Source organism: Benincasa hispida, chromosome 4 (genome assembly GCF_009727055.1).
Source record: "Benincasa hispida cultivar B227 chromosome 4, ASM972705v1, whole genome shotgun sequence".
NCBI classification, from domain to species: domain Eukaryota; kingdom Viridiplantae; phylum Streptophyta; class Magnoliopsida; order Cucurbitales; family Cucurbitaceae; genus Benincasa; species Benincasa hispida.
In genome coordinates, this window is record NC_052352.1 from 67,787,476 (window position 1) to 67,801,511 (window position 14,036).

A 14,036-nucleotide genomic window follows, 5' to 3' on the forward strand; every position below is an offset into this window, starting at 1 on the left:
ATTTCAACTTTCAAATTTATTCTTTTGTTGTATACTTTTGTAGTTTAAGAAACCAAACAAAAATTTGAAAACTAAAAAAAATAGTTTTTAGAATTTGGCTAAGAATTCAACCATTGTATTTAAAAAATGGGAGAAAATTGACTTAATTTTCAAAAGTAAAAAACAAAAAATGAATTGGTTACCAAACAAGACCTTAATAAGTATGTTATTATCTTTGTGGTTCGTTGTTTATAACTTCATATTAACCGTTTAGACCGAATAAGGGTATTTTCTAGTTTTCTGTCTTATTTTTATTTGATACTTAAGTTTGATAAATTAGTCACACTTTAACCCTTTTATGAGTTTTAAGTTCAATTTCAAAATTGTAACATTTTATCCCTTAATTTTTTCTACTTTTATTTTCATTTGGTCCTGAGATCCAAGTCTCAAGGTTTACATTTACTAACTGTGATTTTTCACTATACTTACTTATGCATTACTTAATTTAAAAGAATTATAGTTAATAAGTTTCCACTAACATTTTTCTTTTCTATTGCAATTCAAATTATTTCGAAATTTATCTTCATATATTTTTTTAATTAATTAACTAGAAAGTTAATATCAAATACTTAGTGAAGATTAGCAACAACTCGAAATAAAAGTGTTGAAATATATGGATTAAATGAAAACTAAATTTAATATTCAAAGGTAAAATTCTAACATTTTAAAATCTATTAACTAAATGAAAATTAAACTCAAAATATAGGAGTAAAATTGTTAACATTTTAGAACGATTAAATAGAAACAAGAACCAAAATATAACTACTAATTTGTTTCCCTATTTATTAACTCATATATATAGTTTGACTTGACAAAAATCCAAATAAATTTAATGATTCTGAAATAAACAAACATAATCTTGTTACTATAACTAGCAGGCAAAATAATAATATACAAGTCTCATATATCTCAATTTCCCAAAACATGAAATGAATTATCATATTTTATCAAAAAAAAAAAGAAAAGAGAAAAGAGAGAGAGAGAGAGAGAGAAAAGAAAAGAAAGAATTATCCTATTAACCTTTCTATTCTACATATTTAATATTTACCACACTTTTTTTAGTTTTCATATACAAGTGATGCATATTTACCTTGAAAAAAGTTGTACATATTTTTATAAACATTTCTAGCATTTGAACAAATGATTTTTTTTTTTTTTCTTTTTCCTTTCTAATTTTCACATTCTTTTTAATTATTTTACCAATTAAAATTGCACTTGAAAAGAAATAAAGACATAAAAGAGATAAGGGGAAAAAAAGAAAAAGGAAAAAACAAGATAGGATGGTGGGCAAGTCAGTCCAAATATAGATGGAGAAATGCTTTTTCATCCAATAAATGCACAAAGAAGCTTTTTTTCTTTTTTAAAAAAATATTTATTTATTTTAAAATTTAGCATCTTTTTTATATGTCATCTTCTTTTATTCTCTTGTGTTGATGAATGAATGTTTGGTTTGGAAAAAAAGATGGAAGAGAAAATTAAATAACTTTTTTTCTACCATTAATTCAGTCATAATTAACATTTCTTCTTGGAACCTATCTTCTTTAAGTTTGAATAATTATGATAGTAAAAATTATTCTATCTTTAGAATGGGAAATGATACTTTTCTCTTATGTTTAAATTGACTAAAAATTCAAAGCATCTCATTGTTAAATTAAATACTCTAATTTTTATATACTTTTAATTAAATACTCTAACTTTTATATACTTTTAATTTTAAATTCCAGAGATGAAAATAGTTTTTATATACATTTAAGTTTGGTCATAATTTATAGACGTAATTAAAAATGAAAAGAAATAGAAAAAAAATAGAATACAATGGAGTCAATGTGGGATGAAATGTTTTTTTTCAAGCATCTCTATTTTTAATTCAACAATTATAGGGATGAATTATACTTAATTCACTTTATATTGAAGAGCATCTAATTGCCAAATTAAATACTCAAACTTTTATATACTTCAACATACGTGTTTAGAATGGATGAAAATATAAAAATGGAATCCAACGATGGGATTGATTTGGGATGAAATTGACAGTCAAATATCGTGGTTTATTTATTTATTTTTTGGTATATATTTTATTTACTTTCATATTATTCATTCGTTTAAGAATATTACATCATCATAGTGGAATTACAATGCCCCAATGAAGGAACAGATGAGACATTTTTTCAGTGAATGAAAATCAATCTCATTTTGTTTTTCTTTTGTGCTAAGAAAATATCTTTCAGCAGTTGATCAAAGATTCAAGCCCCATATTCTCTCTCTCTCTCTTTGAACTTTGAATTTTCATTGTTAATCCAAGCTCCAAACAGTTTTCTCATGCTCATCAATGGCGGCCTTATGGAGAATTACATGAACTAATGGTTAATTTAAACTATTCTTAATCAGCCAAAGTGCAATTTACTTTATTCGTTCATCGCTTTGTTGTTAATATAATATATTTCTTAATTCTTCCCCACATATATAAAGCTTGCTTTCATCATTTTTGGCATATCTTCACCAACAGTTGATTTGGAAGTTTGGAGTAATCTAGTTATTGGTCTATTAGGGTATTGAGGATTTTGTGCGAGAAGCTTCAAAGCTCCGAATCTATGGCGGAAATGGATGGTTCATTTGATCTTGTAGGAGAGTTGACGAAGCTGATTCGAATATGGGAAGGACGATCCAAATTTCATGGTTGAATAGAGCTGGGCCCGATATGAAAGGGCTCCACAGTGGGGAGTTTTAGATGTTCATTTTCAAAAAGGTTTGGCCATGGAAATCAACCTCGAGACTGCAGTAGATTCATGGCGGACCGCCGGAAATGGCTACGTCGCCGGAAAATGTACGTTAACTGGACGGAAAGAGAGGCGTAATGTAAAAAAATGGCGTAGTTTAAAGCATAATTATTAGGTTTTTGCTTGTCTCCTTTATTATCCTTCGAGAAAAAGGGCTTAAAAGAATCCACGTAGTTGTAAGCTAATGGCTCGGTAGCTTCACTCTCCCATGGTGGAAAATGAGGTCATAGCGACGTTAACAGCTGATTGACAGTAGCATTTAGGGCAAAAAAACAAAAAAAAAAAAAAAAAAAAAAAAGAGGGAAAAAGAAGAGAGAGAGAGAGAGAGAAAGGGGGAAGGAAAAGTTAAAAATAAACTTGTATATATAAGTTAGGTTCTGTATCTTTTTTCTCCATTGTTGAGTTGCTTTCTTATTCTTTGTGTTTCTTTCCAACTCATAGGGAAGTGAATGAGCGAGGAGCTGCATTTCCTTGTTATTTTATTATATTTTGAAGGCAGCATCGTTTTCACATCTTCTTTAATCTGCCCACTATTTCAGAGCATTCTGTGGTCATTTTCTACTGTTATTGCACTTAGATTCAGGTAGGTTTGTGTCTCAAATTGTTTCATCAAGAAACAAAAACCTGTGTTTTTCTTCTTCCTATTCTTCTCCGGCTTTGGCTAAGGAATCAAGACTGTTTTGAGTAGTTCTTTTCAGAATTGAATTTATCTCTTTCTTCTTCCTTCTGTGCTGCCAACCTTCTTGTGTTAGTTATTGCCTAGAATTACATGTTTGGCTCTGTTTTGCTTGTTCTCAAGTGAGTTTATTACATGTGGGAGTCACTTGCTATAAGTTTCTTTTTAGAATTGGAGGGGGATGGGAATTCGAAGTTTGTGTTCACAATTCATTTGACTTTGATGTGTGATTAGAAACCCAGTTTTCTTTTTTGTTTTAGAGTGAAAGCAGCCTATTAGATGTAATAATTGCTATAGAATGATCAATATTTTGTATTAGTTCCATCGATAAAAGCTCTTAACCAAATCGTTTCCTCTTTCTTTCTTTTTCCCTGTTGTGGTACTTCAGTTCTGTTTTTTTCCTCTTTCCTGTCATTCTTTCTGTGATTTGTAGTTCACTTATGTCAATTATTCTGTATGACATACCTTTTTTCGAAGTTGAAAGATGGATGTATTGTCTTTTTCACTTCTCACATTTGTTACTCTTTTCCATCTTTTCAGTCCATTTTACTCGTATGATTGGTCAACAGAGTATGAGCTCTTCATCAACTCAAATCTATGCTTCAAGGATGGGCATCTATGAGCCATTTCACCAGATCAATTCATGGGCAAATTCATTTGGTAGCCGACTAGATACGAGCATATCGCCTGTTATAAAAGTGGATGACTCTGTAGACAATAAAGTGAGAATACTCTATATTCGCTCTTGTTAGACAATCTGAGTTTCCAAGGTTATCCTCTTGTTGTTGGATTCAGGTAATTTTTGTTTCCTGACTTTGTAGACCGAGTTTGTTCCTTTTGAATCGATGGATCATCATGAGAGCAGTCAAGAAATGAACAAGCCAATCGACGATAAGGTGAATAGACTGCAAACCAGCTCTCTCCGTGCACTCTTCATTTCTTTCCTTTGTTCTTTTCATAGGTTTCATTTTGTGTACAATTACATCATTTAATACACATATGCAGGTACAAAGACGTTTAGCACAAAATCGAGAAGCAGCTCGTAAAAGCCGTATGAGGAAAAAGGTGCTGAAAGGCAATCATTTGTACAAGTTTTTGTTGAGCATCTGATATATGATTTGAGGACTTATTGAACTTTGTTTTGCAGGTTTATGTGCAGCAGTTAGAAACTAGCCGTTTGAAGCTGGCACAGTTGGAGCAGGAGCTAGAAAGAACCAGGCAACAGAAGGTAAGATGGAGGTCATCTATTCTTGTACAGTCTTTATTTTGAATATTTATATTAAACATGAATTCTTTGTTGCAGGGTACCAGCAGCTTAGTAGATACCAGCCATTTAGGATTCACCGGATTGGTAAACCCAGGTTTGTGATTCCATCTCTCAGCTCAGACGAGCTCACCTCATAATTTGAGTTTTCATCAACCAGTTGAGCTTACTTGGTAGCCTTAGCCTTCCTTTATTTCGTTATCATTCGACGTACTTTCTTTCTTCACCAATCCAACGGCAGAAGATCTTCACTTCTCTTTAAAGACGACCGAATTCTAACTGAGTTGTTGCGTGGTCCTTGAAAGAGAAGAAAGAGAATCCTTGAGTTGCTTCCGACCTGAGATTCTGCTACTTAACTTTCAGGGATTGCTGCATTCGAGATGGAATACAATCAGTGGGTTGAAGAGCAACAGAGACAGATCAACGAACTCAGAAAGGCATTGCAAGTTCATACAACTGATATAGAACTCCAAATTTTAGTGGAGAGCAGCTTAAACCATTACCACAATCTATTTTGCATGAAAGCCAGTGCTGCGAAGGCTGATGTTTTCTATTTAATGTCTGGTGTTTGGAGAACATCGGCAGAGCGTTTTTTCCTCTGGATAGGAGGATTTCGCCCATCAGAGCTGCTAAACGTAACAACTTACCTCACAGTTAACTTGATCTTTGACAATAGTCTGCCACTTATTCCATGTTATGCATTCACTCTTTTTGGTTATATTGCAAGCGTGTTTGTTTTGTTTTCTTTAATGGTTAATTGTATATTGGTTATAGTAAAAGGTATCGGTTATTTAAAACATCGGAGCTTGAAAGACAGATGTTTTCATAAGGGAATTTCTCTTCTATTTTTATTCCCAAGTAGAACCTTGAAGAAGCATCAGAAGCAATCCTTTGGAAATCATTACCAAAATATTGAGTCCTATACTTGATGAATGATGATCAATGATAATGATAGAGAACCTTTTCATTGACCTTTTTAATGAAGTTGAACTTTACTACGACATTGTTAAGTTCATATATTATTCTCTAGTAAGTTAATTCTTGATATTCAGTTAGTCATCACTATTTGCATGTGCTAACATGTGCACATTCTCCCTTTCTTTTTGCATTATATAGCCAAATAACAGATCAGTATCCTAGTTTAGATGGTGAAGAAAACCTTCATATATGCTGACAGGTTCTCAAGCCATACTTTGAGCCATTAAATGAACAACAAAGAGCCGATATCCACAAGTTGCAACAGTCGTCTCGGCAAGCCGAAGATGCGCTCACTCAGGGAATGGAAAAACTGCACCAGAATCTATCCCTCAGCATGGCCAGTGATCCTATAGGAAGCTATATTTCTCAGATGGGTGATGGAATGGAGAAACTAGAAGTATTGGAGAGCTTCGTAAGCCAGGTAATAGCACATTCTTTCACAATAAATGTAGTCGATTGCCTTTCTGTTCCAACTTTTGTTCTCACATTCGCTTATTTTATATACTTGTATGATCATATCCTCTTTTTCTTGATAAGAGTAGGAAAGTATAGAAAGTTTAGCAACTATCCCGATTGAATTATTTGGGCCCACTCGTTAAATAAGGGTGGTGACTTTTTGATGTAGTAAACTTACAAACAGTCAGTATTTCAGTCTGCAAGATGCTGGTGAGTAATGATTCCTTAGATTGCAATGAGTACGTCTCAAAATATTTTCTAAATCTTTGAAAGGGACCGTCTGTTTTCCGCAACTGGAGAATTCTCAATACTCAATTGACTCAACTTGGTAAAACTCTTTCCTTAACAATAGTAAAATATTTCCTAAAACAACCTGACTTGAACAGGATTTGTTCTATAGGTTGTACAATTGTGTCTTTTGAGTTCTAAGTAAAATATTTCCTAAAACAACCTGACTTGAACAGGATTTGTTCTATAGGTTGTACAACTGTGTCCTTTGAGTTCTAAGTAAAATATTTCCTAAAACAACCTGACTTGAACAGGATTTGTTCTATAGGTTGTTCTAAGTAAAATATTTCCTAAAGCAACTCTTCTTATTATTAGTTTTCATCCTAGGTGCTGGCTAACTGATTTCATTACTATTAACATATTTTTTTCCTTTTCAAGAAGTCTGTACTCTGTGTTGAAGTAGATTTTATATCTTCAAAATCATATTGACTTCTTGCAGAGGATGAAATCTCTAGAAACAGAAAGCATCCCTTCCCTAGAACCCTCTGTGTGGAAAAAACAAACTGAATAAGAAGCAATTGACTTATGCTATTGAAGTCTGCATGTCTGTTTCTTTATGAAAACTAGAGTATGATAAGTGTATGACAATAGTTTTTGCTTCGATCCCGAACCCTCACTCGTTCAGCCGAGTGTGTGTTACTCTTTTCTTGAACAGGCAGACCATCTCAGGCAACAAACTTTGAAGAGAATGTCTCACATCCTAACCACCAAACAGGCAGCACAAGGCTTGCTCGCTTTGGGCGAGTACTTCCACCGTCTCCGCATTCTCAGTTCGCTCTGGGCCACTCGACCTCGTGAACCTGCCTAGCCATTAAAAGCTCAGACATGTTCCAGTCACCATAATATTCAATACCATAAGGCATAGACTACAAGGAACGTATACTTCTGCCTCTCATGTAAAAAAGGGATGCAAATCCTGTTATAAGTTCCACTGCTAGCCACATTTTAGTAAGCAAGTTCTGGTTTTCAAAATGTAAATATCAATAGTTCTTATAATGCTGCAGCTGTAAGAAACTTAGTTGATTAACTTTATATAGTAAAATTATATTTTTGTAATACTGTCGGTGTTTCTTCTAGGCACCATATTATTTTTACTTCTATAACAGTCTCTTTGTTTTGCTTGCTATGATCATATAGCATTAAGTTGGGGCCAAACAAGGTTGTTAGTACCGTTTATTGCATGCCATGTTCGCAACATTTAGAGGATGATATGGGAATCAACCACATTTTTTTTATAAAAGAGTCAACAACATTAAATAATTATTTATAGAAAACTTTTAAGCATGAATAAAGGGCAGGTATGACGAGAGTACTATAATTTTTTCTTTAATAAACTATAAGTGTAGTCAAGCAACCACTCAATATTCCAACGAATCTCGGCTTTGGTGACTAAGTTGAAACTATGTTTTAATCATCGAAATAATGAAGAGGGATGTGATGTGATTATCAAAGGCATCACAAAATAAGACTTGCTCTTCAAAACCATTTCTAGGTTAGTTTGAAAGGTGTTAATTCTTTTTAGATATAAAGTCAAGAAATTTGTGTTTTTTCTTAATTTTTAAAGTTTTTTTTTTTTTTTTTTTTTTATCGTTACAATTATAGTTGTTCATTCTTCCTCTCTTTTTCTGTTTCTTATTTTTTATTTTTAAAAAAGTCATCCAATCACGCTTAGTAATTCAAATTTATGTTATAGGGGCAATGGAAGATGCATATACCAAATGAGGTATATGTGACATACTCAAATATTTAAGGATATACTTGACAATTGATACGATACTTATTTTTGAAATAGTAATTGGTGCATTTCTACTAAATTACGTTGAAATCGGTTGAATACATATATACTTTATTATATAATAAAATATAGTTTTAAAATTAAAAAATATTCGAATAGTAAAGTGAGTTTGACGAAAATCGAAATTAACTAATCTCAACCACTTCCATACTAGGTAATAGTTTTTAAATAACAATTTTATAGTTAATTAAAAAAGTCAGTATAATTTTTTTTAAAAAAATCGTACGAATGATGTATTTTGTTTTTCAATTTTGATTATGATTTTAGAAAAAATAAAATAAAATAAATGAGGACTAGAAAGAAAAAAAATTAGAAAATATAAACATTGAAAACAAAAGGGGGTGTGAAGGAGCCAATTCTGACTAATCGAGTGAATTGGAAGATCTTGCAAAACAAAATCTGCTTCTTAGAAATGAATCAAACTTGCAGATTTGGCATTACAAAGAACAACTGCTAAAAGAAGAAGAAATATATATAATCGAATCACAAGAAGAACGATAGAGATCTTCTTGATCGTGAAATTGAGCACTGTGAAGATGCAGAGATCGTGGCAAGTCGTGGTTGTTTTCCTCCTTTCAATCTCAGAGCTGCCATCCTTTTCCTTTTCGAGCGCGGAGCTGCCGCTCACGGCGGATGGAACGGTGTTGGAGCTCGACGAATCCAATTTCGATCTCGCCATTTCATCATTTGATTACATATTGGTCGACTTTTACGCCCCATGGTGCGGCCACTGCAAGCGTCTTTCTCCGGAGGTTCCTTATTCTCTCTTCCATTCTTTTCGATTATCTAGCGTATTAGAACTCTTAATTGTATATTTCGCCCATACAATTTGATTTCATTCTGGAATCCGGATGGCTGCAGCATCTCCAGATACGTAAGTGAGTGAGTCAAAGGATTTTTCTTTTTTTCTTTTTTTTTTTTTGGTTAAAACCGTAAGTATGGATGTGTATAACGAACTAAGAAGAATCGAATGAGACTTGAATTACTTATCTGTGTATCGATTCAGTTCGTTAGTAATATGGAGGACTTAACAAATATGGTTTCAGATTGAAAGAACAGCGATGAGGATTTTGAAAATATGAATCTGCTAAGTTGGCTTTCATCTGGTCGATTGACATACATTTGGAACAACTGAATTCGGTTCATTATTTATTATTGTAGGGCTTTATTTGATTAAAAGATACCGAAAATTATTAATTAGAGAGTTTGTCACCTGTTATTTGTTGATTCTAAAGTCTGTTCAAGTCTAATTGAAAATTAGAAAATGATAAATCCGTCACCTGTTTACTTGTTTTATTCTTATATTTAACTATTAGTGTACTAAATGATAGATCCGTCTACTTCATGCTCCACCATCCATACATCAATTCCATCTCATATTCTTTTGAGATTTTTTTTAAAATTATTATTATTATTATTTTGAGTGGGATGATTTCAGCTTTAGGAGAGTTCTCAAATGTTAAGAACTTTCTATTCTGGATTCTGGATTGTATTCATGATATTCTTTAGGGGGGCTTCTCTTCGTTCTTATTTTGTTGACAATGGGGTCTTGGTGGCTAGACCCATCTGGTGTTATCCTTTTGCCCAGTTAATTTCTTTTGATCTTTGAAGAACATTTTAAAGTGGAAGGTTCTTAGAAGGTTGTCCGGTTGGAGGATTAACTCTATTGTTACTTCCTAGAGGAGGAATTCATTTATGTACCTACAAACCTACAACCTCTTTGGTGTATTCTTCGTACGAGTTCTAGTATATAAGAGCTGTCATTCAGTTAAATCTCATTTCCCCCAGTTTCTGGAACGTGTTTCTTCAGTCGTGAGGTGTGAGCTTCATTTCAAATGAGCGTTGTGGATTTTATTTTAATATTAGAATAATATTTGGAGGGGCTTTTGCTAAGTTGGCTCTTACTTCATATGGAGGGAGATGGTTCTTGGAAGGAGTAGAAGTTTCTTTAATTAATTTATTTATGCATCAAACGCTCCAGCTTGCAAATTTTGACACTTTGATTTGGGATACTATCACTAGTAAGCTTCAAAATCTCTCTATTTTCTCTGATTGTCAGCAATTAGGAGGTTTACTTGTAAAGTTTTTTACAGGTGTTTTTTGGTTGTCGCTGTTTGGTTCGTTTTTTGGACTGCAGTTGTTATTCTGCAGTCGTTCTATTGTATTTGATTTGCCATGTTTTTTAATGTGCTGTATGCCATTTGAGTCTCTTGCAACTTGCCTTGGGGTCAAAATACAGATACTACACTCATAAACGTAGTCTATTATGTACAGAGTATGCATTCTTTTCTTATCTTAATTTTGTTTTCTCCATTTGTGCAGTTGGACGCTGCTGCACCTCAGCTTGCCAAATTGAAGGAGCCTATAGTTCTAGCGAAAGTGAATGCTGACAAGTTTACTAGTCTTGCTAAAAAATATGACGTTGAGTATGTGACTCTGAATTATATTTCCAATATAATAAACTATGAGGGTTTATTTGCAATAAGTTTGGAGTTTAGTTGTGCCTTTTGGCTTAAACGTAGAATTTAAGTACGATCCTCCACAAGACTATTTCCGTGCTCAACAAGTTTGCTAATTAATACCAGTTGAATTATATGAAGGGTAAACCAGGATTCTCTTCGAACTACATTAACTTTTTTTTTTTTTTTTTGGTAGTGCCTATCCTACAATCAAGATCTTCATGCATGGGGTCCCAGTAGACTATTATGGACCAAGGAAAGCAGAGCTACTTGCCCGTTATCTGAAGAAATTTGTTGCTCCAGATGTCTCAATTCTTGAGTCGGACTCATCAATTAATGAATTTGTTGAAGCTGCTGGGCCTTACTTCCCTATCTATTTGGGTTTTGGTTTAGATGAGTCTGTTATTTCTAAATTCGGTATTAAGTACAAGAAAAAGGCCTGGTTTTCAGTGGCAAAGGGTTTCTCAGAGGATATGATGGTAACTTATGATTTTGATAAAGTTCCTTCTTTGGTTTCTATTCATCCAAATTACAACAATGAGCGGAGCATCTTTTATGGTCCCTTTGAAGGTTGGTTTGTCTATCAACTACCCTAATCGTTTAAGTTACCTAGTCAAAACCTTGTGCAATATGCTAACCTAGACCGTTTAATGTAACGGTTTCTTATGTTCTTGAATTTGGCATTAGAAGTTTACATTCTTTTGACTGTTTAATGCACTGTTGATATGGATGTTAAACCTGCACAATATTCATTTTGCACTGGCTAGTCACTTATTGAAAGAATTTGAGATTAGAGGTTTTTGATATTTGTATGAACTCTTAAAGAGGCTATGTTTCCAATTGCTTGAATTCTAACCTGTTTCTTGTGTACACCATAATGTGCCTGCTTGAGTTCTTATCCATTTCCATGAACATCTCAATAACATTTCTTGTACGTGTAGTTGTGTATATATAGTACTTCAGGTGCATGAACATTCATCCATCTGGCTCTATGCATTTTATATTAAATGGTTTAAACCTTTCTGTTTGAATTGTACAGAACAATTCTTGGAGGAATTCATAAAACAAAGTCTATTCCCTCTTGTTCTGCCCATAAACTACGACACTCTTAAGCTACTAAAAGATGATGAGAGGAAAATAGCACTCACAATTGTGGAGGATGAGGATAATGACCAGACAAAGAATTTGATCAATTTATTAAAGGCTGCTGCATCTGCTAATCGTGACTTGGTGTTTGCTTATGTTGGGGCTAAACAGTGGGGAGAATTTGCTGATTCGTTTGGGGACAAGAAGACCACACTGCCAAAAATGGTCATTTGGGACGGGGAGGACGATTACTTAATGGTAAGTTCTCATTGAAGACATGATACTGTATATCATGTTCGTTAATCATTTAGCATGCATATGTGACAACATGCAATAATAACTCATGCATGTATCTAGTCGGAGAAACAAGTTCTATTTAACAGGTTTAATGATTTTGAAAGAATTATTCACTCAAATACTTCCACTAAGTTGTGCACCAAGATGATTTTTTTCTCAAATATCTGGGCCGTAGCATTGAATCTCGAATGGGATTAGAAGTTGTATGCTATAACTTTAGACATCAAAGGCTGCATGTTGACCCTAAGAGAATTGATCTTCAGCCTATCTTAATCATAGATTACACATCGATTACACATTGTAGAATGGATATTCTTCAACCTATCTACTCAGCTTGTTTCTGTTCATGGGAGAAAAAAAGCCTATCTCTGGAGTATTAAGTTGACATAGCTGACAAGGAACCAGAACCAGAACTTGAATAAAAGCATTTTCCTTTTAGGAAATCTTATAGGATTCTCCTAGGAAACCCAAAATGGCAAAGACTTGTTGCCTTAGTGACGTTTTCATTTGGACTTGGGTTTTGTTGAGAGGCTGAGAGAATAAAGTGTGCTTGACTCCCCTCTATCAGCAAACAGAAATAGGATCAAAGGCTGCCAAAACTGACACTGACCTGACCTATTGATGGTCCACAAAAAAATTTGAAAATCAAAGTCAACAAAATCAAATTGCTGTTAATTTCTGTTATTATCACTCCATATGCATGGTTGATTGGTGGGGATTCTTTTGCAACTCCTTTGGCCTAAGTATGATCCTTTTCCCTCTATGCCATTGATCAAATAGATTATTCCTTATCATTACAAAAATTCATTAACATTTATGGGTCGGATTTTCGCAGTAAATGATGTTTGATCGTCGATGAAAATATTCATATGTTTACAATCTCATGCTTGCTATGAAGTTGTCTGTAGAATTAGAAGACTGATATTTTTTCTTAACATAAGCATTTCATTTCATTCAAATAAAACCCCCAAAGAAATATGAAAACAAAAGATATTTATGCAATGTATATACATAGCAAACTTTTAACTTCTATTATTGTGTTTCGGTAGGTTACTGGTTCAGAAAGCATCATTGGGAACGACCACGCATCCGAAATCTCAAAGTTTATTGAAGGATATAGAGAAGGAAAAACTGAAAAAAGAAGAGTTGCGGGCCCAGCAATTATTGGCTTCATAAATTCACTGATAGGCATCAGGACGGTATACATCATTGTAATTATTGTTGCAGGAATAATGCTTTACCAAAACCTCACCAAAGACGATAACGAATATCGCAGAGTCGATATTCCTGCTCGGGATCAGGTCGAGCAAACTAGCAGCTCTACCTCACAGGTTGAAAGAAGTGAATATAAGGCTGGTGACAAGGAAGATTGAACGTGGGTTTTGGTGAATTTATTATTACTAGGAACTTTGAACGGCTTAGAAAAAGCAGGAATTGGCAAGGAATCAGATGTGAAATTATCTTGGGAGTGATGATTGTGAAATAACTGATGAAATGTGTAATTTGGTGATTAATTCCCATTCCCAAGCATCCCTTTTACCACTTGCCAAAGAGAACTTGTGTAACTTATATTTGATGTATGCTCATCTTGGATACCAGTAGGTTTTTGGCTCAATTTGAATTGACTATTGCAATTGAGTTTTCACTCTTTCATCATGCTGACTATTGCAGTTGATAATGGTAGGTACCCCAATAATTTGTGTTCAAACTAGTTGCTGAATCTGTATTTCATTTATTCTCTCGAGATAATATTAGGTTATTACATTTAATTGCTAAGAAAACTATAACATATCAAATCTTAGTTGGTGGCCATGAAACTTCTTTCTACTTTGGATTAATTATTGATCACTATATCAACCATGTTAGTTCACATTGGCTCTTATGGTAGGGAGCATTCCAATAAACTTGGTTGTGTTGTGAA

The 14,036-nt window shown here is 33.6% G+C and overlaps 2 protein-coding genes across 6 annotated transcripts; both read left to right on the forward strand.

The window, feature by feature from the left end:
* The first annotated feature begins 2,208 nt into the window (after positions 1 to 2,208).
* On the forward strand, positions 2,209 to 7,536 carry LOC120076248 (transcription factor TGA7-like). Of its 5 annotated transcripts, none has more exons than XM_039030013.1 (10): positions 2,209 to 2,402; positions 2,588 to 2,863; positions 4,033 to 4,214; positions 4,314 to 4,388; positions 4,498 to 4,557; positions 4,640 to 4,720; positions 4,796 to 4,853; positions 5,120 to 5,391; positions 5,934 to 6,155; positions 7,134 to 7,536. In XM_039030013.1, exons 2-10 carry the CDS (start codon positions 2,794 to 2,796, stop codon positions 7,284 to 7,286), a joined length of 1,173 nt encoding a protein of 390 aa, XP_038885941.1. In that variant the 5' UTR covers positions 2,209 to 2,402; positions 2,588 to 2,793; the 3' UTR covers positions 7,287 to 7,536. The 5 variants fall into 5 exon arrangements, with proteins under 5 accessions (XP_038885941.1, XP_038885940.1, XP_038885942.1 ...); XM_039030012.1 differs by having other exon boundaries at positions 2,219 to 2,402; positions 7,104 to 7,536; XM_039030014.1 differs by lacking the exons at positions 2,209 to 2,402; positions 2,588 to 2,863 and adding an exon at positions 3,194 to 3,399 and having other exon boundaries at positions 7,104 to 7,536.
* A 1,070-nt stretch (positions 7,537 to 8,606) lies between these two features.
* Positions 8,607 to 13,771, forward strand: LOC120076514 (protein disulfide-isomerase 5-2). The gene is made up of 5 exons (XM_039030366.1): positions 8,607 to 9,025; positions 10,596 to 10,699; positions 10,929 to 11,302; positions 11,772 to 12,076; positions 13,165 to 13,771. Exons 1-5 carry the CDS (start codon positions 8,810 to 8,812, stop codon positions 13,486 to 13,488), a joined length of 1,323 nt encoding a protein of 440 aa, XP_038886294.1. The 5' UTR covers positions 8,607 to 8,809; the 3' UTR covers positions 13,489 to 13,771.
* The last annotated feature ends 265 nt before the right edge of the window (positions 13,772 to 14,036 follow it).